The following is a 24,407-nucleotide window of genomic DNA, read 5'->3' as shown; positions in this document are numbered from 1 at the left end:
GGGGTAGATCCGCTCCGACCCTCTGGAGAAGAAACCACGCTCGCCCAGCCGGCAGAAACCCAAAGGGCCCACCCAAGATCTACGTGGCAGGAGGACCCAGGGGCTGCCCGACACCGTAGGAAGGGACCTGTGCCTGCGGCTGGGGCACCCACAGGGAGGTGCAGCAGGGGCTATATTGAGACCGGAGGTGTCTAATTAAACGTTGTAACAACTTGTCATGTGGAAACAGCTGTGCTCTAGTGGCAGGGACACGGCCTGCTGCCAAAGAAAACCTGGCCAGGTCCACCACTTCCTGGCTAGTGACTCTGGGCCGGTGGCTCGATGCAACTACTTCGTGCCTCAGTGTGCTCGTCTGAAAAATGCAGATGATCCTAATGATGGTCCTGGGGGAGGACAGTTGCGGGTGGGATGGAGTGCGGGGTGCAGAGTCTCTGGGTACCCTCCACGTGCGAGAAGCAATCCTCATGTTTGTTGGACGCTCTCAAGGAGGAACGGGGGGACACGTCCACCCTCGGGCACCCAGTCTGGCTTCAGTCTGGCCCACCTTTAACTCCTCTGAGCCCCCACTGCCTCCTTTGCCAGACGGTGATGGTGACAGTACCTATCCCATGGGGCCGAGGGGTCACACCGGACATCACTATAGGTGAATTAAGTTTATATGGGCGAAGCTCTACGCACGTTGTGTTGCCCAACTGTTGTAATCCTCCTCAGCCCCGTGAGGGAGGGGCTATCTCCAGGCCCACTTTACAAGTGGGAAACAACGGCACAGAGAGGTTAAGCAGTTTCCCTGGTAAAGAGCACCGCCGGGCATCAAACCCAGGCATTCTGTCTCTTAAACCTGCACCCTTGACCACAACTCCACGGGCCGCCTCAGGCTGCCAATCAAGTTGCCCAACCACTGTGCAAAAACCAAACATCAACTTTCCCTCCATCCCCAATGCCCACACCCTTCGGCGCCTGAGAAGCAGGGCAGACAGGGCCTGGCCCAGCCTTGCTGAGGAGGGGAGGGTCCTCTCTGTCCACTGGAGGGCGGGGCGGAGGGCAGGGAAGGCGTCACAGAGGAGCAGAATCTGCTTTGGACCTTGAAGGCTAGGCAGGGTACCAGAAGGCAGGGAGGGAATGAGGGTGGATTCTGGGAAATCCAAAAGGCATTTTAAGTTTTTATCTTCTTGGCTCCTCTGCAACATGCAACCATGACCTCCCTCTGAAATCACTTTTGTGGTCACACAGGCTGGCTTCGTTGCCTGGGAAACACTGTAAATCCTCCTCAGGGTGGCTGCTCATCATGGGCAGTGTAGAGACTGGGGGACCCTCAGAGAAACCTTCCCAAGTGGCTCTTTCTCCTGTTTGACATACCCCTGGCTTGCACAGTTATATTGGATAGTTCACATTTCTGGCAATAAGCTGAGGACTAGGGACTGGTGGAAAACAACCCCTCAGCAGCCAAAGAGATGTCAAAGTCCATCAGCTCGCACAGGTGGGTTTATGTAAGGTTCGCTGATGAAAGAGCGTAGACTTTGGAGCCAGGTGGCCCTAGAGCTGACGCTGGTTCCAACACAACAGCTGTGCAAAGGCAGGCAGATTGACTCAGGTCTTCCGCCTCAGCTCCCTCATCTGTCCAGTAGGGACATCCTACCCGCATCACAAAAACATCTGGAGGAACAGTGAGATCATGTATGTAAGATGCCTGGCATATAATTGTTAAATAACAAAGAGTGGCCATTACTATTGTGTGATGTCACCCTCTTCCGGCTCCCCAGCCTCTGCAGGCTCTTTAAATGTCCTGTCCCCAGGGTTCATCTTCAGTTCACTTCACTTACAACTCTACAATTTCATCCAGGACCGTGGGCAGGCTTTATCTTTTGCTTTTCTACAATCATGCATTAATTAACCTGGCATTTTTAATTAGCCTGGCATGCCTCCGAAAAAGGATGGGGGGTTTTCTGGAAATTATGGAGGGTGCAGGCCAGGGCAAAGAGACGTTCCTGGGGCGAGGCCAGGTGCCCACAAGAGACAAGGGCCAGCCCACGCCAGCCCGCAACACTGGGGAGGAAGCACATTCTAGTGGAGGTTCCATCCATGCGAGGACGCTGCAACCCCCTGAACAGGAAAGGAAGCGGCACTCTGCACTGCCCTCCACTCCTCAGGGCTTCGGGCTGTCTCCTGTCCCTTCTCACCCCAGTGCCAGGCACCGGTGGGCACCCATTTTTGCTGAAATGAGACAGGGCTTTAGAATACACATCGTATTGCAAGTGGAGCCTTTTGTCTCATCATTAGATTCTATGTGATCTTGGGCAAGCTATTTGATTTTTCCAAGTTTGTTTTCTCATGCAAAATGAGGGTATCTTCAGTGTCTGGCCTATAACGTTATTCTGTTAATCAACAGATATAACACATAGACCTGGCCAGGGGGCTCAGTTGGTTGGAGCATGGTCCCATACACAAAAAGGCTGTGGGTTCGATCCCTGGTCAGGGCACATGCCTAGGTTTGGGGTTTGATCCCGGTTGGGGTGTGTTCAGGAGGCAATTGATCAATGTTCCTCTTTCACATCGATGTCTCTCTCTCCTTCTCTCCCTTCCCCTCTCTCTAAAATCAATCAACATACCCTTGGGTGAGGATTAAAAAATTGTTTTTAAAAAGATATAACACATAAAGATCTTAACACATGACTGGCCAATCATATGCTCCATAATCATTAGTTGTTATTAATATTATTATCTGCAGCAGCATGTGCAAAGGCTGGAATGATGAAGGCCCTCAGCAGAGGGATGGAGGAAGCCAGGGCATGGTCGGCACAAAACGGCAAAATGGACTGCAATGTTTAAGTTGGATTCAGAACAAGAAGAAGAACAAAGGAAGGAAGAGTTCACTTTTGAGGGACGGTGGTAGAACACTGATGAAGACGGATGATGGAACGACTCAACCCTCAGCAGAAGTCTGTCATTAATGAAATAATCTTCAAATTACAAAAATAAAGTAAGTGTCCTTTGGAAAGGAAACGGGAGCTAAGTAACACATAAGGGAAGTCAGTGAGCCCCTCTGCAAGCTAGCTCCAGTGTCTAGGCTCAAAAATGACTTCAGAGGACAAATAGTTTGCAGATGTGATTAGTGTCTGAAATCTTGGGAACTCAGAACGAAACCTTCCCCAGTTTCAAGAGAGGTGTATGTGGCATGTGTGTGTGTGCTGGGAGAGGGTTTTGGAGTAAATTCTGGGAACTGCAAACCACTGAGCTGAATGTCAATCCCCAATTAAGCAGATGAGCTGTGACCATCTGGAAAATAAACACTTGATTACTAGGGGTCAACCTGGGTTCACTTGAAGCAAGGCATGTTGCAATCTCACTTCCTTCTTAAAAAGGGGGAGGGTTTAGTAGCTAGTGGAGCGGTGGACTTGATTTGGTAAGGCAACCCATCTACCTATGAGGCATTTCTTAACCACTTTCTGTGACAGGGATACAAAGGTGGCAAAGGTGTGGTCTTGGAAGCAGCTCACACCCTGGTCAACCAGGGGGTGAGACATGGCTGGACGGTAGTGCCATTAAGTGGTGTCACAGCAGGTGGGTGACTCTGCCTGAAGCCTGTTCATCAATGGGTCAATGTCAGTTCAGAGGGAGATCTTAGGTCTGCTTTGGGCCATGTCCTAGTCGACAGTTTGATCCAAGATCGGGTTCCGAAGACCCAGAGGCATGCTTACCAGATGAGCTCACGGCAGGATGGCTACCTACTGGCGGGTACAATTCTGGTTCAAAATGGTCTTGAGCCAGAACAGTGTGACCAGTAATAAAATCTAATTCAGCTCAAGGCTACTCAAGGCTGTAGTAGTACATTAAGTACCATGTTGCAACCGAGGGAAATAGTCTTAAAGCTAACTCTTGGGAGCAATAAAAACACGAAGAACACGAAGGGCCTGGAGTGGGTGAGAGGTCCAGACTCCACAGGAAAAGCCTGTGAATGAATCTCAGAAACACTTAGAAACATGCCTGGTGCACAGTGCGTGCCATCTGTGAGCCAGCCTTCATTCACTACTACTGCGGGAAGGCCCTCCTCACGGTGGCGCTGCGTCATTCTTATGAGGAGGATGTGTTTCTGTCCCCAGGTAGGTCACTCACAGACACACTGACTACATGCGGTCCCAGCAGAGGAGGGGATGCTCAGTTACCTTCTCCCCAGGTGTGACAGAGATGCGCCATACGCAGTGCATGTGGGCCGAGTAGCCATTGGGGTACTCAGGAGAGGAGAAGTTGCCTGTGCTGTCTTGTAGGGTTTCTCCGCAGGCTGTCAAGGAAAGGGAATGACTGGGGGGCTGGCTGCAGGAGGCCAATCCCCCCAAACTTCTGGCTTCCCCACCCTGAACCCTGGCATTCTTGTAGGAGAGGAAAATGGCTCAGGAGAGGGGGGTAGTCTGGGGTGGTCCTGTCTCTTTAAGATCCACCCACTTCTCCTCAGATATAAGCTCACACCATCCGATCTCCCCGCCTAGTGCTGCAGGATGCCCCGTTGTCAAGGCAACTAGGATCCCAAGCTAAGGTCAGGCTCTTTGGTGGGCCTCACTCCTCCTCACTCCCTGAGAACTGCTCTGCTCTCCCTACTTCCTGCTCCTGGTGCCCCTCACTCACTCAGATCCTCAGAAGGTGTGGGGCCCACCACCTGATCCCAGCCCGTTGGTCCATAACTTGAACAATGGCCCCCCCCTGGGGGCCCCTTCCACCAGGCCTCCTCTAAGGCTCACAGTTTTATTTTTAACCTTCTTGGTCCCGGGTCCTGGCCTCTGCCTGCCTAGGGCCCTGCCCTCCGATCCTTCCTGGCCCGTCCCTCCCTGCCCTGACCTGGGCACTTGTAGAGCTTGCGGGCCTGGGCAATGTCACCCTTGCTGAGCCGAGTCCTCTGGCCGATGGGAGGTTTCACGCCATTCACCTCGTACTTGGGAACAATAGTGTCCAGAAAGATGCCCCTGAGGATGACAAGCCAGACCTGGGTGAGAATCTGACGGAAGGGGGGTGGTGTGCCTGTGTGCACCCAAGGTCACGACCCTGCCATAGCCCAGACATTCCTCAGCAGGGTCAGGGACGGGTGGAGACGTCTCACCATGTCATTATACTGCCCACTGACCAGCAGCCACCCTGCTCCGTGGCAGCCACACCACCAGAGGCTGGGGGTGCCCCAGGAACTCTTTGGGAGGTCGGGAACACAGGCCCCGGATGCCCTGGGGACCCACTGGTGCCCAGCTCAGTCTGGCCCTGACTCCCAGCACCAGGAGAGCGTTGGACGTGTCTCGAGCCCCACCCGGCCCCTGCGTCTGCAGCCCCTGGGCTGATTCAGCCCTGGCTATACTTGTCCTAGGACAACCTGGCACCAAAGCTTTACCCTATTGGCATAGCTGCCTCTGACAAGGCCAAAGGGCAGGTTCCACCGTGGCCAGACCAGACCCTGGGGACAGCCCCACCAGCTCCCGGTCCATTAGTATCTCCTGTCCTCCTAGTTCCTACCTTCGAAAGCCTGGGTGGTGCCATCTGGGAGGAGGGGAAGCAGGCAGCCCTCCACCTCCCCAGGGCCCCTGACTCACACCAGCTGGGTGGGACTCTGCAGGGGGTGGAGAGGGATGTGGTGGGAAATGTGGTGGGGTGAAGGGGGCTGTGGGTGTGGGGGCAGGATGACCTCACCGCCTCCTTCGGGCTGTCCCTCAGGTCTGGAGGCAGAACAGTGGGTCTAGAAGTAGGGCTGAGAGGGGGCAGGGCCACTGTCTGGGACAGATCAGGAGGCAGACAGAGGATGAAGAAAGAGCCAGGCATGGGAAAGGCCCGAGGCAGGAAAACGCCTGAGGAGGACAAGAGTCGGTTGCCACACTAGGCTGACGGGAAGCTGGGGTCAGGGAGGCTGGCTCATCACCTCCAGTTCCGGCTCTGACTCTGGGAACCTGGGCCGGGATAAAGAGTAGGCGTGGATGTGCTTGTGAGGTGGCGAGGGGCTGGTCCAGGGCAGGAGTCAGTCTTTGTGCAAATTAGCCAATTATGAAAAAGGCAGACAGTTCAGATGAGAGTGCTCCCAATTAGAAAAATATGTCCCCCTTCAAATACGTCCCCCTGTGGTTTTCAGAGGAGGGGTACGCTCAGTCCTTTGGGCAGACACAGTGCCAGGACCTCAGTGCAGTGCCACTCACAGAGCAGCTGGGTTTCAGCCCCACAGTGCACTTGGCACACACAGCTCTAGGGAAGAACCTAAGCTTTCTGAGTCTCAGCCCTGCCGCGGGCCCATGGTACAAGAAGACCGCAAGACAGGTAGCACCCATGGGTCCCCTGCAGGGGGTGGGGGCTGTGGCTGCCCAGGACCCTCTCTTGTCCTTGCTGACTACCCAGCGGGGAAGCCTGGTGCAAAGTGGAAGGCCCACAGCAGGCAGAGCTGGGCATCCCGGCAGGGGCAGGACCGTCTCTCACCTGGAGAACGTGTTCCGGGCGTAGTGCATGATGCTGTCAAAATCGTAGGTCTCCCCCAGAGACTCCACTTCTTGGACCTCCATCTTCAGGAAGTTATACTCCTGCCCTGGGGAAGACCAGGAAGAGGGTGTGGGGGTGGGAAACAGGGTCTTCCAGTACTTGAGAGGTGCTCCCCTACCTGAGGGTCAGGGGAGAAGTCAAGGGAAGCCTGGGGGAGGGGCAGGCCTCCAGAAGAGTGTCCGGCAGAGGGGAGGGGTGAAGGAGGAGTTGCTGCAGGGAAGGCCAGGGTCGTATGGGAAGGAAGTGCCCATTTCTAGAACTACCTTGAGATGAAAGCAGTGACCAGTGGAGGAGGTCTGGGAGGGAGGGCGGAAATGGGAAGGGAGGCAAGGAAGTGTAGCCAGGAGAAGGAGAGAGAAAAGCCCTTAGAGAACAGAATAGTCACAGAGCAGAAAACTGGGTAAAAGTGAAGAGAAAGGCTGAGGCAGCATGGGGTGGTGGGCTGACCCCTTCCCAAGCCCCATCCTGAAGACCAGCTGGGTTGTGGCTGCTTCGGGTCCTTACGTCCAGGACCTGGACCTGGGGGGGCGGGGTCTGGAGCAACTGGGGCCCTGGTCAGGGCTGGGACTCCGTGCTGGGTTGACCATAGGTGATGGCTCGACTGACCGAGCATGCCACCCCAGCAGGGGCCCGGAGAGGGCGCTGGGTCAGGAGCCACTGGGCCCGACCCCACTCCACCTGCCAGGTGAAGTGCATACCTGGCTGGATGTTCTCTCGCATGATGGAGACGTGGCGGTCCCGGTCCGGCCGCGTGTGCTCATGCCAGAAGCCGATGACGTGACCTAGCTCATGGACCACGATGCCAAACTTATCGCAGTTCTTGCCAATGGAGATGGCCTGCGGGCCCCCACCACGGCGACCCACGTAGGAGCAGCACCTGGAGGGCGGGGCCAGCTCAGGGGGGCGGTCCCGAGCTGGGGGAGTGCATCCACTCAGGGGCCGGGCTAGGCTGCCGGGGGGGCGGGGAGTGGAGGGGTAGGGGAAGGGCCTGAGTGGGGATGGTGGAGCTGCGTGCTGGGGTCACAGCCACATGGTGCGGGGGCGGTTCCTGGGGAGATGCCCCATGGCAGGAGGGAACGGATGACACAGGGCTGTGCCCAGATGGGGCAGCTGGAGAGCCCAGGGCAGAACATGGGTTGGGGCCACAGCTGGGTGTGCAGTGCCCAGGGGCCCCTGCTCACCCGCAGGGTCGATAGGTGAATACAATGTAGCTGTCCTCATCAGTGCGCTCCAGGAAGGTAACACAGGTATGCTTCTCCCAGTGCCTCATGGCCTGCCGGAAGACTGCCCTCTGGCTGCCTGCCAGGACGAGGAGGCCAGGCTGTCGCACTGTCCAGGAAGCCCACCTCCACCCACTGCTCAAGAGTCCCCGCCTGACAGACAGAAGGTACCACTTATACCACCAGGCACAGCTGGCCTCACCTGTGAAGTTTCCCCCAATGACAAAGGGGATGACCCCATCAGGCCACACACGCTCAGGTCTGGACGTTGCTGCCCGCCGGCTCCGGGACCTGCTTCTCCACCTCCCTGGGCTTCTCCTCTGAGGCTGCCCACTGGCGTGCTGGCAGCTGGGGACAGAGGAGTTTCCTGGAATCGAAAGACTACGTCATCAGCAGCAGGTGAATGAAGGGAGGAGCGGGAAACAATTCTGATCAATCTTTGTTTGGGGGGGGTTCCTATTTACCCACTCATTACGATTTATCTGTAGCCTTAACTCTTTCTTTTTTAAAGTGTGGACAAGACAACTTTATTTGAAATTTAACTTAAAGCCGAGTTTAATGGTAGAGAGTTATCCACCATTTAGACCACATCTAAACTTACTTTTATGAATAATCCTTCTTATTTATCTCCTAGATTGAGTTCAGTGTTTTCATTTTATTTGCAACTTCTAGGGTTAAACATTTTTTACATACCTCCCCCTTTTTTTAGTTACTCGGTTTTCATAGGCATTTAAGATAATTAAAAATACATAACTGAGCATCTACTAAGAGCAAAGCACTGTATTAGATTCTTAGGGTGACTCAGCTATGACCAAGACCTTGATCTTGTCATTAGAGAGTTTGTAATCCACTAGGTGATGGAGGACATGAGACGGGTACACAGGTAGTGACACAACGAGTTAGGAGATATGAAAACCAGCCCCAACGGGGCTTCTCCTGTCCTTCCTTATCTCCCTCAGCCCTGGGGCCACCCGCTGACACGCGCAAGCACCCCTGCGCACCCCTCCCCAGCGAGGCCGCCGCAGCTCTCTGACTGTACACGAGCGTGTTTTTCAGTCTGCTTAGTGCCGTGTTCTCTGCACTGTTCCGCTTTTTCTGTTGATTTTGCTGTTTAAAATGAGCCCCTGCTCCACTTCCCCGCCCTGCAGTGAAGTGCTGCCCAGTGTTCATACGTGTGAGAAGGCTGTGCTGTGCCTTACAGAGAAAATACACGCATGGGGCGGGCTTCACCGAGGCACAAGTCACCGCGCCGTCGGCCGTGAGTTCAGAGTCCACGAATCAAGTGCCTGTTACAAAGGTGTCTGTCAGCAGAAACACACGTAAGGCAGGGCTGCGCTCTGAGGAGTTACGACCATTTTGTGAAAGAGGCTGGTGGAAATGCAGCCGCGTTTCTCCAAGGAGTAATGGCGCGGTACTGGCTACGTCAGAGTCCTCGGTGACTTTATGGAGACCATAAGGTTACTAGGTAGCTCCCTTCGCAGCTATCATGAAGGGCCGGGGTGGGGCTGCTGAGCAGACGAGGAGAAAGATGGTGCGCTCGTCCCCTAGGACTGCGGGGACTTGAGACTGGGAAACATCCCCTCCTCATCCAATAAGCCTTCGTGCTGGGGACGCACACATAACTTGGTGTCTTCTTTAAGTGTTCCCAAATACACGTTTTCATTGGACACAGGAGCTCTCTGGGACAAACGGGGTGAGTGTCACCATCCACCTTTGACAGATGAGGAAACTGAAGCCAAAGACCGGCCCAGAGTCCGGTGGTGGGTCAGCGGCAGGCCCCTGGGATCCGGCTCCACCATGCTGCCCTCCCCTTGGGCCACGTCTGCTAGTGCCCACCAAGGCCGAGTGAGGGGCCCCAGGTCACCCTCAGTGCCAGCTGCCCCCTGAGGTAGTTCTACTCTCACTCCATGGGCAGCCTGTGCAAGGGTCCTCCCTCATGATGGACAAGACAACTGGCTGGTGCCACCAGAGCATGCCCAGAAAAGGCCCCAGGTGAGCGCTCACGCCCTTCAGCAATGGAGGCCTACCCATGGGCAGGACCATACTGCAGGGCAGGGAGGAGGCTGGACAGAGCTGAACTTTCCCAGGCCTCGTTCTTCCCATCCATTCACAAGCTCCAGCGCTTGGACTACCTCCAGAGAGAAGAACCCACCCCTGACCTGGAAGAGCTCCGCATCCCGCTGGGAAGACCTGCACATATGCGCACAGCTGCAGTGAGGAGCAAGGAGCGAGACGCTAGCAGTGTAAGCACAGGGCCAAGAGGACACAGAAGATGGAGGTGGTCGTGTCTGGGGGGCTGTCAGGGAAGTTTTCACAAGAAAAGCTCTTAAGACAAGCCTTAAAGGATATAGAAAAGCTTGCAAAGTGGGAGCAGAAGAAAAAGCCAGGAGGAATTATGGTGCTGAGGGAAGAGCCCCCGGATTTGGAGGGAGAGCTTGGTTCCTGTCGCAGCTCTACCACCAACTGGCTTTATCATTTTGAGCAATTCACATGACTTCCGTGAACCTCAGTGTCTGTGTCTATAAAGTGGGAACTGTCCTGACACCTACCTTTGCAGGCAGCTGGGGACAGTCAACTTAGCTAATGTGTTTGAAAGTTCGTGGTAAACCATGAGCAAAAAGAATGGTGGTTCTTAGCTCCCAGGAATGTCTACACTTGCTGCTCCTCTGGGGAAGGGATAAAGATATCCTAAGGGAGGACAAGCCCTTATGCTGGGTTCAAGCTCATGGCCTCTGTCCCAGGAAGCCTGGAGGGCCCCTGTTTCTCCAATTCTAGAACCCATTTTGGGGACATCAAAGGGTCAGTCTGTACCCGGTGCACCTGCAGCTCGGATGGAAGACCTGCGGATTGCACGCTGCCTGAAATCCGAGGCCCGCTGCACCTGGAAGGCCCTCAGATCCTCCTCGTCCAGGGCGATGTCCCCGAGGAAGGCAGCTGGAGAGAAGAGAAGAGGCCAGGGGCTGAGTTAGTCCTCCTACCCAGCACTGACAGCCACAGACCCGTGGGCACAGACCCAGCGCCCACTGCAGCTTCGCTCCTAACCCAGAGGGAGGAGGGCAGCGGGGCGACTCTGGGGATCTCTCAGGAGACTCACGCTTCCTTTTCAGTTGGCATCCCGGCACAGCTGATGCCCAGCCCCAACCAGACCATTAGCTCCACGAAAACACGGTCATGTGATTTATTCCACAGTTCTTTAGCAAATACTCAGTAAGCACCTACTGTGGGCCAGGTGCCACTGTGGTGATTGGCAAGAACAGATGGGGTCCCTGCTCGTGTGGAGCTGCCCTCTAACAACACCCAAGCAGACAAACACCGAACTCAAGAATTCTAGACAGCGATGGGTGCTACAGAGAAAATAGAAGGTCAGATAACCAAGTGTCTGCTTCACGGGCCCATAACCTTGGCATGGTGCTGAGCATGTGGTACTCACTCCACAAGTACCGTTGCAGTTATAACACAGGGAGGCCAGGAATAAAAAGCAGAACAGATAGGAACTTCAGGAAACCAGAACATGTGTCGGCAGCGTCCCAGCTGGGAGCACAAGGTTTAGCAGTGCTCAAGCAACTTCCATGCGAAGTCTTAGGGTCCCCTCTGGAGGAAGAAAGGACTGAGGGAAAAGAGCCCCCAGTAGGCAGTTTTGATTTCTGAAGCTGGGGGAGAGGTTTCTGGAGATACGGGCCATCTGCTTTTTTGAGAAGTCAGGAGGAAGAGGAAACAGAGGCCACAGAGCTGTGTGCTCTGGAAGGAGCTCGAGGTGAGCTTCATGCAGGGCTGGGGGTGGGGGTTGGGAGGAGGAGCGAGAGCAGCCTCCTACAGCTCCACCCTGGCAACATCTGCTTCTCATCCCGGGCTTCGCAGGCCTGGCGGGCAGCACGACACAAGTTGTTTTAACCTTGAGGCCTTGCACACACACAGGTTCTTCCTCTGCAGCTGGCCAGCTGGGTGGACACACACACACACACACACACACACACAATCAGACCCAGGGGGACAGACCCAGAGTGACATCCACACACATGCCATCAAACAGAGCTCCGCAGAGTCACAGAAACATCCCTGCACGCGTGAGCAGTGCCCAAACCGAAGGCAGAGGCACGGGACAGAGCTTGCCTGAGGGACATGTCACACTGATATTCTTTGGGCCTGCGGACATGTGCTCACAGATACTCGCTCTTCCGTGGCTGTGACCTAGAGCTGGATCCGCAGGATGTGGGGGTCACTCCAGTGGTGACCTAGGCCCACTGCCCCTTTCACAGATGCAGAAACTGAGGCCCAGAAGGGCAGTGACTTAACCAAGACCATGGCACTAGGCACTCGACAGTCTGGATTCATAACTCAGGCCTCCTGGCTCACAGTCCAGTGCTGCCTGCACTCAAGCTCATTGCTGCTGTAGAAGTCATACTGTAAATACGTACACACAAAAATAGACACTTAGACACACACATCCACCCAAGAACACACACAGTCGCAGACAGTACTAAACACACACACACACACACACTCCAACACACACACACATGCTCCAACACACACAAACCAGCTGCAAGTTCCAAACGCACTAAGCCGGTAATAGCAGCAGTAGTGACGCCTTGTGTAAATGTCTGTTGAAACTTACTCGGTGTTTTCTAGTCAACCAAGTACTTCACGTTAATGACTTCACTTAATCCTGGCCACTCAGTACATACCAATTACGCCACATGCACCCATGCATTTGCCTACGACACGTTTGCATTTGCCATTACAAACTCCTGCAGAGAGAACCCGGTGGCTAGATCCCAGCCCACTCCCTGACTTCAGAGATGAGAATACTTGGGCCTAAGTGGGGAAATGACTCACTGAAGGTCATGGGCCAGTAAATGGCCCAGTACCTCTTCTACCACATGAGAGATTCTCTTACTGAAAACATCACCCTTCGGTGGCCTGGGCTCAGCAACTGACGGGACAGCAACAGAAGATGCTTCTCAGCAGACATGCAAAGAAAAGTGGGCTTAGCAAGGATATGGGATGGCAGGTACACCCCAAAGGGGCGGTGGGGGTCTCTGTGTGCCAACCTTCACTCAGGCACTCACAGACCACACGAGCACCTCCATACCTTTGCACAGACACTTTGAGTCCAGGCTCACACACCCACACCCATGGACAGCACCATTACACATGCGGCTGACGCTGAGACTCCTCTTTGGACACAGCAGCAAAGGGCAAGATCTCTGGAGTCAGACAGATCTGTCTTTGAACCCTGACTTGGCGACTTCTAGTTGACAAGTCATACAAGACCCTCCTTTTCAAGCTGTCCACTTTCGAGGGTGCACTGGTTCCCCACAGCGGCTTCCCAGCTGAGTGATGCCCCAGAGTGCTTGGAAACAGAGCCTCGGATCCCAGGCACAGAACAGTGCTGGCTGGTGGGACCAGGGCACTGTGGAGGGCAGGGCTAGCGGATGGCTGGCTGCAGAGTTCATCTGTGAGCCGGCGCCCTGTGGTGGGGATGTCATGGCTGAAGAATGCGTGGGAACCATGGAAGTGGGAGGAGGGGAGGTGGGCAGGAGAGTCTTAAGGCCCCAGCTGGGCCTGAAGGCCCTGCCCATTAGGGATTCCCCCTGGGGACTCCAGGAAAGCTGGAGGCGCAGAGTCAAGGACTCCCTTCCTTATGTGGGAAAGGCCCTGGGGTCAGGTCAGGGTAGTAGTTATTTTCAACATGGAATCAAGTTTTTAGTTTTGTTTTCTGGTGGTAAGGCAGCCAGGAGCACCCAGAGCCAGGTCCCAGGAGCAGGAGAGGAAAGGAGAGAGCCCACAGGCGGGCGCGTGCCCACCCTTCGGGCTGGCCTCTTGAGTCCAGTCTCCTCCCCTGGCATGCGGCAAGGCATCCCCTCTGGGCACAGGGAGGGGAGCTGTCTGGTGTGAGGAAACCCCTGCACACGCAGGTCCCATCACCAAAATGCAAGCTTCTGGCTGGGGCAGGACAGGTTCAAGGTCCCACAAGTGTCTGTACATACTTAATCATACATTGGCACACACACGCACTCAGGAGTACCCATGCAGACAGCTGGACAGACCTGCCCCTAAAGCAAGGGCACAACCACAAATGTGCAAAAACACACTCAAATTACTTACCTGACTAAGCCCTAGTATTTTCATACACACAAATAACTGTGTGTGCATACCCCATTTCGTAGGCCAGGCCCCCAAAGGGGAAGGGCGCCTTTAGAAATAGTGGAGGTGGGGGGCAGGGGGGATGGACAGGTACGCAACAGCAGAAAACTGTAACAGTGGGAAATTGTAAACCACCCACCAGTCTTCTGACCTTGTTTCTGTGAGTGCTGACTCTGACTAATATGAAGCTTGGAGACGAGCAGCATGTTTGTGCAAGAATCCTAGGAACTAACTTGAAAAGATACAGACTCAGGCTTTCGGGCATCCCAGCTCCGGGGGATTTGCTGACCTTCAACGGTGGAGCCAGCATGACTAACCGGGACCGTCACTTGTGTTATCAGAATGGATGGTGCTCCTCTGCACGTAGAGAATGCCTCACCCCCTCCCTTGATCTCTTTGTTCTGTTCCCCTCTCCCTCCTTATAAAACCTGCCTCAGAGAGAGGGGGAGATGGGCTTTGAGACGAGGGTCCCCATCTTCCCAGGAGATGGACTTTGAGAGGTGAGTCCCCATCTTCCACGTGGCAGGCACCTAAAAATAAACCACTTGCTTTTATATCAGCACCTGCCTCTAGAGTATTGACTTTTGTAGTGGCAGGCAGGCAGACCTGCGTTTGGTTACAGATACAGATAGATAATTAGTCTTTTCCTCTGGATATCCTTAGCTGGTCCCTAGTGGCCTAAGGACTAACACATTCTACTCCCTCTTCCCCCCAAACCTCTGGAGAAACGAGAATGTTTGAGAGTTCCTTCTTCCTAGGGAGTCCCATTGGTCCCCTCCATCTGGAGCCCAAGGAGATTGTCTTTTCCTCCCCTCCTGGGGCACCTAAAAGAGAAGGTGACTCAGGAAGCAGGGGCATAAGTGGGTAGGTGACTCACTCAGAGCATCTGGAGGGGACTGTGGTCTGGCAAAAGAAAGGCCTGCTTCTCGAATCTTGAGCTTGGAAACTATTCCCTGGAGGTCCTCTGAAATCTAAGCCTGGGCCTCAAGGCTCCCGGGGTGAGGCTGGTGATGAGGGCTGTGAGTTCCTGGCCCACTTCACCTCCCAAACAGGCCTCGGAGCTGCCCGTGCAGCCGAAGGGAGGTCCTTGATGGCTGGGGAGCCATCCCACGGCTTCTCTGCTTATGGGAACTGGGTCCCAATTCCTGCTCCAAGCCTCTCCCAGAGTCCTCAGGGTCACTGCCAATCATCAGGACAGCCACACGGAGCTGGGGGAAGGGCCCTCTTGATGTTTTAGCAACTAGCATACAAGAAATCAGAACTTGCAATCTCCCTGGGCAAGGGGGGAAGAGAGAGAGAGGGGGGTCCATGCACCGGCTCCCAGCACACACACACAGACCAGCTGGGCACTCTGGACAGACCAGAGGCTGCCCATTGCTCCAGCCTCGTCCAGGACGGCCAGGAAACTCTCCAGCATATCAAGGGTCTGAATGTTGCCCTTTCTGCCGCTGTAACTGTAATTCTGACAGTAATAGCAAAAGAGGACTTCAAATGAAGCGGCCTGGCTATCCTGAGAGCATAGGTGAACCAGGGGAGTCCATAGGGCTTTCATTCTTGGTCCTCCATGTGCAAAGAGCAGGAGGAGAAAGAGGAGCTGCAGAGGGTCAGGTGAGCAGAGGCTAGTAAGCAGGCATACCAGGGGCATCCAGAGGAAGTACATGCAGACCTCGGAGATACTGCAGGTCTGGTCCAGACCACTGAAATAGTGGGGGTCACGTGAATTTTTTTGTTTCCCAGTGCCTATAACAGTTATGTTTACACTACACTGTGGTCTATGAAGTGTGCAATAATGTGTCTAACTAATGTATGTATCTTAATTAAAACTACTTTAATACTAAAAACTGCTAACCATCACCTAAGTCTGTTGGAAAACGGCACTGACAGACTTGGTTGGCACAGGGTTGTCACGAACTTTCAATGAGGAAAAAATGCAATATCTGCAAAGCACAATAAAAGGAGGAAGGCCTGGAAGGCCAGGCACGCCAGCCATCATTCCCTCCAACACCTGGAGGCCAGGGATCAGAGGGGGTGCAGGGCAGGCCTCGGAGGAGAAACAGAGACAAGAGTCTGGGGACCTGAGGCTTGAGGATGCGGCTGTGGGGTCTAAGGAGTCAGGGCGGAGGGAGGTGGGGCTGCCCCAGTCACACCCAGGAGGGAGGCCTGGTCTGACCCTGAATCTTGGCCTTGTCAGGCTCTTGGGCTCTCTCAGCCACCCCCAGGCCTGGCCTAGCTCCCCACCAGCCTCACTTCACCCTAGTGGAGAGCTTTCTCCAGAACCCTTGTTTGAAGTTCCAAGTCAGCCAGCCCCACCCTAACATGAAATTTGAGACTGGGGATAAAGCCCTCAGCCTCCCCCTGCTCTGAAAAATCACTCCAACTTCCATCTAGAAGTGAAATACATCAGATTGGCTTCCTAGCCATTTTTTACAGCCTTGTCCCAGTCTGTCTCCTCCATGAAGCCCCTCAAACTTTCCTAGCCTGCGATGATCACTGTTTCTCCACCACCTCCTGGGGGCCCCCTTCAGCCTTTGGGGCCTTTCCCTCCAAGGTGGCACATATGAATCTTGGTTTGTGCTGTTGCTTACTTCCCCATGTGTTGTCCCTTCCTGGACTGTAAGCTCCCTGAGGGCAGGGGCCATGATTACATTTCTCTGTATCTCCCACATCAAGCTCAGGGCCAGACACATACTAGGTCAGCTGAGTGAATAAGTGACACGAAGAAAAGGTGAGGGAGGCACTCTTCTCCCGAACCTGAGTCTGTGCTCTCAGAAAACATGAAGTGAGAGTGTGAGGCACAGAAGACAGTGGGCAGACAGCTAACATTTATTTGGTGCTCATTTATTATTCATTTAGTGTGTGTTAAATTCTCATAAGTGTTATATACATGTTCTCACATTTAACCAACTCAATGGAAAGGTGTATTATCAGTTCCACTTTACAGGTGAGAAAAGCAAAGTTCACAGATGCTAGTTAACATTCCCAAGGTGGTACAGCTAATTACTTGTGGGTCAGGGACTGACAGCCTCCTAAGCCCACACTCTGTCCATCTAGCCTCACACCCATCCCAAGCCCAGTGAAAATGATGACAACTAACTCCAAGGTTTAGCCACAGCCTAGCAGGGGTGGAGAAAGAAGGGCAGAGGGATTTGGTTTCTCCTCCTCGAACAGGAAGGGGCTCCTATTCTGCAGTTTGCTATGATCCACCCAAAGAGGGGTTCCCTGGGGTCATGGTTCTAGCAGCCTGCCCCACCCCCCACAACCCCGTGTACCACACACAGGCACTTCTAGGACCCCAAGGGCCGAGCCACTGCCTCTGGCCCTGGCCCTGGCCCTGGCTATCTGGGGACAGGCTGAAGTCAGAGGCAGGAAGTTGAGGAACGGTTCTGCTATCTTTTGCCCTGTGTGTTCTCTTGTCCGGGGCAGCCTGTTCAGGGTCACCAGATCAAGCAAACAGCCAGAGCGCCTGGCCATCTGGTCAGTGCAGGAGCAAGACCCCTCTGGGCCTAGTAGGAGGGAAGGGGTTACACAGGGTCTTCATGGACAAAGAACACACACTGCCCCCCCTCCAGGGCCTTGACCTCTGCTAATAACCCTCCAGTGTCTGTGGACTGAGGGAGCCCATACAGTGTCTGAGTTCTCTGTGCTTCCCCCTTTCTCCTCAACTTGGCCTCGGTGGGAGCCCCTGGCCCAAAAGGGCAGAGGTGAGTCCGGCTCCTGTGCTGGCTTCTCTGACTTTGACAGCTGTCTCCTCCGTCCTAGAAAGCCACTGCACTGGTGGGAACAACGAGACACTTAGGGAGCATGATCTCAGAGGACTCCTCAAAAAACTTTTTCCTTCCACTTGGGTGGGTGGGGTCCTCTAGAGACCTGTTCCTTGGAGATGCAGGCCATCCGGGACCCAGGAGACAGATGTGCAGACCCGGGCAGTCTAGATAGACAGGCTGGAAAACACCAGTGTCTTGGAGCCACACACTAGGGAGAAGGGAAAGGTTCGTGCTCTCTCTGTCTCTCCCCCCCCCCCCCATGGGAGTTTGGCCAGAAAAGTTTCTTGCAGGAGGAAAAGCCTCCTTGGCCACAGGTCTCTCTAGGGACCCCGGGAGCTGACCCCCAGGAATCCTCTGGGAAGACAGGAGGCAGAGGCTTCCACAAACAGCGCAAAAGTTCAGTCCTGAAAGTCCCCCAAACTTCCCCTCCCTCTTTCCCTCCTTCTTTTGTTCCCCACAGCATTGCCAACCAGGCAGCTCCCGGCTTCCCACACCGGACCGTCCTCCCCCACCCGAACCCCCGCGGCTCGCGCCTCCCGCCCGGCCGACCCGCGCCGGCCCTCGCGCCCCGCAGGCCGCGGGCAGCGGGGTGCCTACCCGCCTTGCAGGGGTCTTTGTAGTTGAGGGGCTCCGAGTCGTCCTCCTCGCCCAGATCGTAGGTGTAGTCGGCCAAGTCCAGCGGGCGCCCGGGGCGCGGGAGCAGCAGCAGCCCCAGCAGCAGCGGCAGCGGCAGGCGGGCCACGCCGGGCATGCTGGCGGCGGCGAGCGCGCGGGCGGCGGCGGGCGCGCTGGCAGCGGCGGCGGCGGCGGCGGGTCGCGCCCGGACGCGGGAGCGGGCAAGGGGAAGCGGAGAGCCGAAGGCGAGGGGGCGGCGCTCCCTCCCCGCCAGCCGCTCCCCCCGCGCTCCCCACCTCTCTCCTTCCCAGCGCCCGCCGCCCTCCTTCCTGTCCCCCGCCCCTCGGCCGCCCGCTCCCGGCTCGCTCCCCCCTCCAGTCTCTCCGCTCGATCCCTTCCCTTCTTTTTCTCCTTCCTTCTCTCCCTCCCTCCGTCCTTCTCCCTCCCCCTCTTTAGGGAAATGATCTCGCTGGGGGGCGGGTTTTCACCCGGAGCTCGGCCCTCTCCGAGTCGGGATGGAGATCGGCCGGCTCCGGCCTCGCGCCAGCCGGGGCGGGGAAGGCGAACACCCGGCCCGCACAGGGAAGGGGCTTGGGCGGCCGGGGCTCGGGACGTGGGACGCGGGCCGAGAAGGGGTGCGCGCCCCGGGATGCCTCCGGGGCTGGCCGCCCTCTAGCGGCGCGTCTTCTGTGCGCGCCCCGCCCGAGCTCCCCACGGTGCGGGACACGTCGTCAGGTCCCTCGCGCCGACTCTTCCTCGCTCTCTCCCTAGGTCCCTCCCAAGGTCTCTCTGCCTCGTTTCTCAGCCTTCGTCTCTTGGTCTCTTCCTTTCTTGGCCCTCGCTCTCTCCTATCTCGGTCCCTGTCCTAGAGTTCTCTCTCTCTCCCTCTCTCCCCCTCCCTCCCTCCCTTGGGAGACACCACTGGAGGGCGCTTAAAGCCTGTGGATAGCTCCCAGGCCCCCTCTCCCCTATCACTCTGGGACGGAGAGAAAGGGAAAGCCCCCTTGACTTCCCAGTGCCCTTCTCTTGCCCTAGCCCTCCTCCGACAAGAGCAGGACCGATGGGGTTTGGGCGGTGGGAAGAGGGACACCCTTTGTTTTTCAATCAGGCTGCTTTATTGTTTTGTGATAGGGCCCCCCTGACCCCTAGGAGCCACCTCTCTGCTGGCTCCTACCTCTCCCCACAGCTCTGCTCCCCTGGGCTAGTCCCTCTGGGGTGGCAAGCTCAGCTTCCTGCTTGTTTGCCAAAGACCCTTTGCACACCGAGCCTTCTGTCCCTTTTAGGCTTCCGCAGGCTCTGTGAAGCAAAGAAACACTGTTTATTCTGCGAGGGAGAGGAACTGGGGGTGGGGGGATGTCTGTGGACCTTCCCTCCCCTGATCTCCCTAGGTGACTAGCCTCAGTGGATCCCCCTAGGCCAGGCCAGCTGACAAGGCAAGGTGGCCCAAGCCTTCCCGGGCACTGGTGCCCTGGTGATTACACCTGCTCACCTGAGGGGTCCTAGATGTAGCAGAGAGGCACTTCACCACACAGGGTGCTCAGGGCCGGGCCCAGGAAGTCCAGGTTCCTGGAGGACACTGAACGGGTATCACGATCCTCCTCTTGGCCGAGCTTAGAGGGAGGTGCTGCAGGCGTGACCTGGAAAGAGCACCTCATCTGGAGCCTGGGAAGTGCATTACTGTTTCACTCACAGTCCTTATTGTAGGACCTCGGGAGTGTCAGGCAGTCTCTCTGAGCCTCAATTTCCTCACCAGTTGAGAGAGGCTGTACTGAGGTCAGAAGTCCCCAGGTGGTTGAGAGTTCAGCTGAGGCCAGCAGCTTGGTTGGGGTGAGGGTGCTGGGGCAGTGCTGGGGAATAGGTAGGGTAGGTGTGGTACAGGTGAGTCTAGAGAGAGGCACTCACCTGGCCACCTACCAGGAGTAGTGCTTTACAGGTGACAAATAGCCACCCTCTCAAATGCTACTCCCAGCAGCTGGCCCTGGGAGGGAGACACCCTACTCCTCACCCTCACACCCACCTGGAGGTCCTGCAGCCTTCTAGTGAGAGCCTCAAGGTTGGGGATGCGGTCAGGAGCCATCTTCACAATGTAGCAGCAGGTTCCCACAGCCGGCTTGTAGGCAATCAGGAGCTGGGCACAGGGACCCCAGGTTCATTCAAAAAGGTCCTGTCTCACTTTCTAACCCTCATCCTGGGCCATCTCCCTCTAGGTTGGGCACAGGCAGGAGTCATATTGTAAGCTGGGGTACAGGCACATCTAGGGGAGGCAGGAGGGCTGGGGGATGAGGAGAGATGGATGTGTACAAAGTGGCACAGCTGGCTGGGTCTAGGAGAATCTTGTCATTGGTCCCCCAGGCCCAGGTCAAGGGTTCAGGCATACCCACCCGCTGGTAGTCGTACACTGCGATGCCAGTGGAGCCGATGGGGAAAGTGGCGGTGGTGCCCGCACGCTCACTCAGGGCCACATGTTGCTGGGTTTCCGGCCCCGCAATGCTCATCTCTAGGACCTGGGGGAGGGCACAGTGCTGCCTGGCATTGCTTTCCCCACTTCGGTGCCCATGCACACACTCAGTCCTCTGTACTCAAATGCAACTCCTTCTTCCCTTAGAGCTCAGAGAGGCTGAGTGGAACCAGCTGCTGGAGGGACTAGGCTGGCCCGTGTGGGGCAGGGCAGGGGCCTGGTGGAAAAGCCCAGGCCAGGTTTGCCACCCTGTCCCTGCCTCTGTCCTTCCATGAGGTGCCCCTGGCCTCCTTCTTTCATTCTTCTTGGGCAGTTTGCTATCTGCCCAGCACCCCCAGCCAGTCTCTCTGACACATCCAGTGCCCGCTGCCCACCCCATCCCAGGCCTGCTCACCATCTCAGTGTGTTTCTGGCTCATGTGAAGACCCATAAGCAGGGCCCCTACAATCACCACGACGACAAGGACCACCACCACAACCACAATGAGAAGGCGTTTGAGGTGCACAGGGCAGCAGGGGATGCCGAACCGGCCCCGGGGGGCTGCTGAGTAGTCCTGATGTGGTGGGACAAGGAGAAGACAGGAGTAAAGTCATGAGGATGCCCCCTCTCCTTCCTGCACACCCTTCCAGGGCTGGGCAACCAATGCTATGCACGTGCAGAGGAGGGATAAGGAGATCAGAGAAGGCTTCCTGGAAGAGATGCCCTGGATTCCAACAAACTCAGGTGGTTAGAAGTGAGGTCTAGCTTGGAGAGACCCAGAAGAGCCTGTTTCACCAGTCACACCTCCTGCTGTTTCCTCCAGACCCCTGGCTCCCCAGTCATGCCCAGTCCCTCTCCGTACCCCGAGTAATCCACGCTCTGTCATGTCTCCGTGCCTTTACACCTACCACCCCTCTTCCCGCAGTGCCTTCCTCCTCCACCCGGGAGCTCCTAATTCCTCTTCTGGAGTCAGCCCGAATGTGAAGGCTGTTTTCTCTGTGGAGCTTACTGTGGCCTCCCAGGTAATGGCTCCCTCCTCAGTGCCCTCTTCTGCTCTTTCTGCTGACTGTCTCCGTGGTGGTCCTCAACCCCTTATACTGAAATCATTGGCGGCCACTTCTCTCTCCCCAGGGGACTCTGTCTTAGTGGTTGATGTCCCTGCCCTCACTCAGTGCTGTCTAAGTGAATGCATTTGCATGAGGAAACCGTTTGGAAGAGGCAGGGCCCACCACCCACGTGCGTGCGTACACACACATCACACTCACCGGTGGGCTCTCCATCAAGACCTCTTTGCTGCCCACATCCATCTTGCACCTTCTCCTCCTCAACCCCCAAGTGTGACTAGGGTCTTATATGTGCCAGTAGGCAGATGGGGACAGAGGTGAAGGATTTGGCCCCCATCTGCCCGCCAAGCCCTAGGCTTTGAAGCCTGTTTGTTCCTGGCCCTCAGGAACCAAGGCCCTGATAAGCCAGCTGCAAGAGCACCTAAGGGCCCTTGGCCCTGGCACATGAGTCCTCTTGGCCCCAGCAAGGGCAAAGCTGGGTGAGCTGAGCAAACTTGCCCTTGGGCAATCTGTGCCTCTTGTCACTGTGTCTTCCTGGTGTGCCTGCCCTTCTTGCTGGCACCTGCCCCTGCAGTCCTGTGGCTTTTCTTGTTCTTCTGCCAGACCAAACCTCTCAGGAAGCCAAGAGTCAGACCCAGCGGGAAGTCCATCACTTCTCCCCGCAGCGTGTCCCCCAAACATAGGGGCGAGCTCCAGTAAAGGGAGGGAGGAGGGCATACTGGGGACCCAGAGAGGGCATTGCTGAAGGCATCGGTGTGGGGGTTCCTCAGTGGTCCCTAAGCCATCTGGGAGCAGCAGGTTTCTCTTCAAGCACCCTACCTGCCTCTCCATCTCCCACACTTCTGTCCGGACCTCAGACTTGCCCCTGCCCCCCCGCCATGCTTTTCAGAATGCTGAAAGTTCAGTCCCCTCTGGTCACCAATTCTTACTATCATGAGATTTTTCATTCTTTGCTATGAGGTGGTTTGAAAGCTGAAGGCTTTTCCCCCTCTGCTTTGATTTAATTTGCATTTATTTTATGCTAAGTTTATTCCTGGGCCATAAGTTTTTGGTTCTCCAGTTCCTTCTGGGATGTTTATTGTTGCTGTTGTTTATCTGGGTGATCTCCTCTTCTGGTTCAGGGACAATCTGCTCTTTTGCTGGAAGGATCAGCTCTGTGTGGTGGGGGAGCCTGCATGGGGGTCCATCTGCTCAGGAGCTCTGTGAGTTATGCCCCGTCTCGGGGCTTCATTCCCCTGGATGGGCTCCATGAGCAGAGAAGCTACACCTAAACCCTTCGGTTCGGCATCACCCTCTGCATGTGTAAGCGTGTGCAGTGCCAACTCAGCGCTCTGTTTGGGCCACCCCCGTGTCCAGCCCCACTGTTTGGCCTGGGCACACCTTCCAACTCCACCACTGTGAGGACGGAAAGGCACACATTGCCCCTGTCAGCTGACTCCCTTCAGATCCTTGGTGGCTTTCGGATGTTCATGCCCATGATGGCGTGAGCAGCGCCATGAACATTTTAAAAGTAAACGTAAAGATTTGAGCCTCTTGATTTGCATGATTTTGTGGGGTCTCCTGTGTCAAGTGAGTGGCGAATGACTCACAGATCAGGCTGAAGGCTCTTAATAGCAAATTCCATGCCTGACACTTCTTCCTCTCACCCAGACAGCCTCGCTCTGAGCTGGGTGTGGGACTGAGGGCTCCCAACCTCCTCGCCCTTCAATCCACTGCTTGCTTGATGCTGCCTTCGCCCTCCTCCCTGCACCCCTCCTTTATACCCTCTGACCATAAATCCGCCCTGAGAACACCTCTCCCCCAAACAGGATCCACTCTGTGTCTCTTCTCCTCTCTCTCTCCTCCTGCTCTTCTTCCAAAGCCATCTCTGTGGCTTCATGGCACCAAACCAAGCCTGCTAATGGCGGCACCCTTTCCCTCAGGTTCCCCTCTGCTCACAGGGCCAGGAGCACACTCTCTGGCACCTTCACTCTAAATTTTCATGAGCGTGTAAGTTGAAGACCCACACCTTACTCCTCTCTTGGTCTCACTCCCTTATCTCCCTTATAATGGAACTCCGAGGCTTCGCCTCAATTCCTGTCACCTGAGGGCTCCCTCACACGTTGGTCCAGCCCTTTAACGTGAGGGTCCCCCTGTCCCCACAGAGGTCCCCTCTGTCTCTGGAGAGCTTTCAGCCTCCAGGTTGCACAACAGCATGGCATCTGAGCTGAAAGCCCCTGAAGAGCTTGGGTGGGAGGAAGAGAGAAGGAAGGAAATGTTTGCTCCCACCACCCTCCTCACTCTCCAACTCCCCCTTTAAATATTTGCCTAAGCCTTAGCAGCAAGTGTCCTAGGAGTGAAAGAGGAGGAGGGAGTCTGGGGGGAAGAGGGAAAGGATCCCCTCAGCTGTGTGCAGCCTCGGCTTTGTGCAGGTGCCAGATGCAGGAGACAGCCGCCTGCAGTGCCCACCCCTGCCCACCCCCAGGGCCCCCACTGCCACCCCCGGTCGTCCTGGCAACACTGGGATTGATGGGCTGACTCACCCATACTGGGCTTATGCCAGGTGGGCAGCAGGCCAGCGGGAGAGCCAAGGATAACTACAAGCATCTCGGGGTCCCTGTGGGCATCTCTGGGGGCCACCCTGTCCAGCTGCGGGCTTGCTCTGAGCAGGTGCTGTGTTAGGGCTCGC

At 55.9% G+C, this 24,407-nt stretch overlaps 2 protein-coding genes across 5 annotated transcripts in view; both read right to left on the bottom strand.

Annotated features, from left to right (window-relative positions):
* BMP1 (bone morphogenetic protein 1) overlaps window positions 1–18,564 on the bottom strand; it is a 38,585-nt gene extending 20,021 nt beyond the window's left edge. The window contains exons 1-8 of one of the 3 annotated variants that reach the window (XM_028519362.2): window positions 18,221–18,564; window positions 10,524–10,646; window positions 7,915–8,079; window positions 7,674–7,791; window positions 7,191–7,369; window positions 6,433–6,538; window positions 4,828–4,952; window positions 4,161–4,276 (exon numbers count right to left, since the gene is read on the bottom strand). In XM_028519362.2, coding sequence (XP_028375163.1) covers window positions 4,161–4,276; window positions 4,828–4,952; window positions 6,433–6,538; window positions 7,191–7,369; window positions 7,674–7,791; window positions 7,915–8,079; window positions 10,524–10,646; window positions 18,221–18,374 — 1,086 coding nt within the window. In that variant the 5' untranslated portion in view covers window positions 18,375–18,564. Of the gene's footprint in view, window positions 1–4,160; window positions 4,277–4,827; window positions 4,953–6,432; window positions 6,539–7,190; window positions 7,407–7,673; window positions 7,792–7,914; window positions 8,080–10,523; window positions 10,647–18,220 lie in introns of those variants that run through there. The other 2 variants (XM_028519361.2, XM_036032667.1) reach the window with 2 other exon arrangements.
* Window positions 18,565–19,330: 766 nt separating this feature from the next.
* Window positions 19,331–22,088, bottom strand: SFTPC (surfactant protein C). Of its 2 annotated transcripts, none has more exons than XM_036032668.1 (6): window positions 21,941–22,088; window positions 21,091–21,249; window positions 20,620–20,742; window positions 20,256–20,366; window positions 19,728–19,875; window positions 19,331–19,552 (listed from the first exon to the last, which is right to left on the bottom strand). In XM_036032668.1, exons 1-5 carry the CDS (start codon window positions 21,980–21,982, stop codon window positions 19,738–19,740), a joined length of 573 nt encoding a protein of 190 aa, XP_035888561.1. In that variant the 5' UTR covers window positions 21,983–22,088; the 3' UTR covers window positions 19,331–19,552; window positions 19,728–19,737. The 2 variants fall into 2 exon arrangements, with proteins under 2 accessions (XP_035888561.1, XP_028377440.1); XM_028521639.2 differs by having other exon boundaries at window positions 19,335–19,534.
* Window positions 22,089–24,407: the final 2,319 nt, after the last annotated feature.

The sequence above is a fragment of the Phyllostomus discolor genome, chromosome 8, assembly GCF_004126475.2.
Source record: "Phyllostomus discolor isolate MPI-MPIP mPhyDis1 chromosome 8, mPhyDis1.pri.v3, whole genome shotgun sequence".
Classification (NCBI taxonomy): domain Eukaryota; kingdom Metazoa; phylum Chordata; class Mammalia; order Chiroptera; family Phyllostomidae; genus Phyllostomus; species Phyllostomus discolor.
The sequence above is the reverse complement of the archived record's forward strand: the minus strand, read 5'-3'. Positions and strand labels throughout refer to the sequence as shown.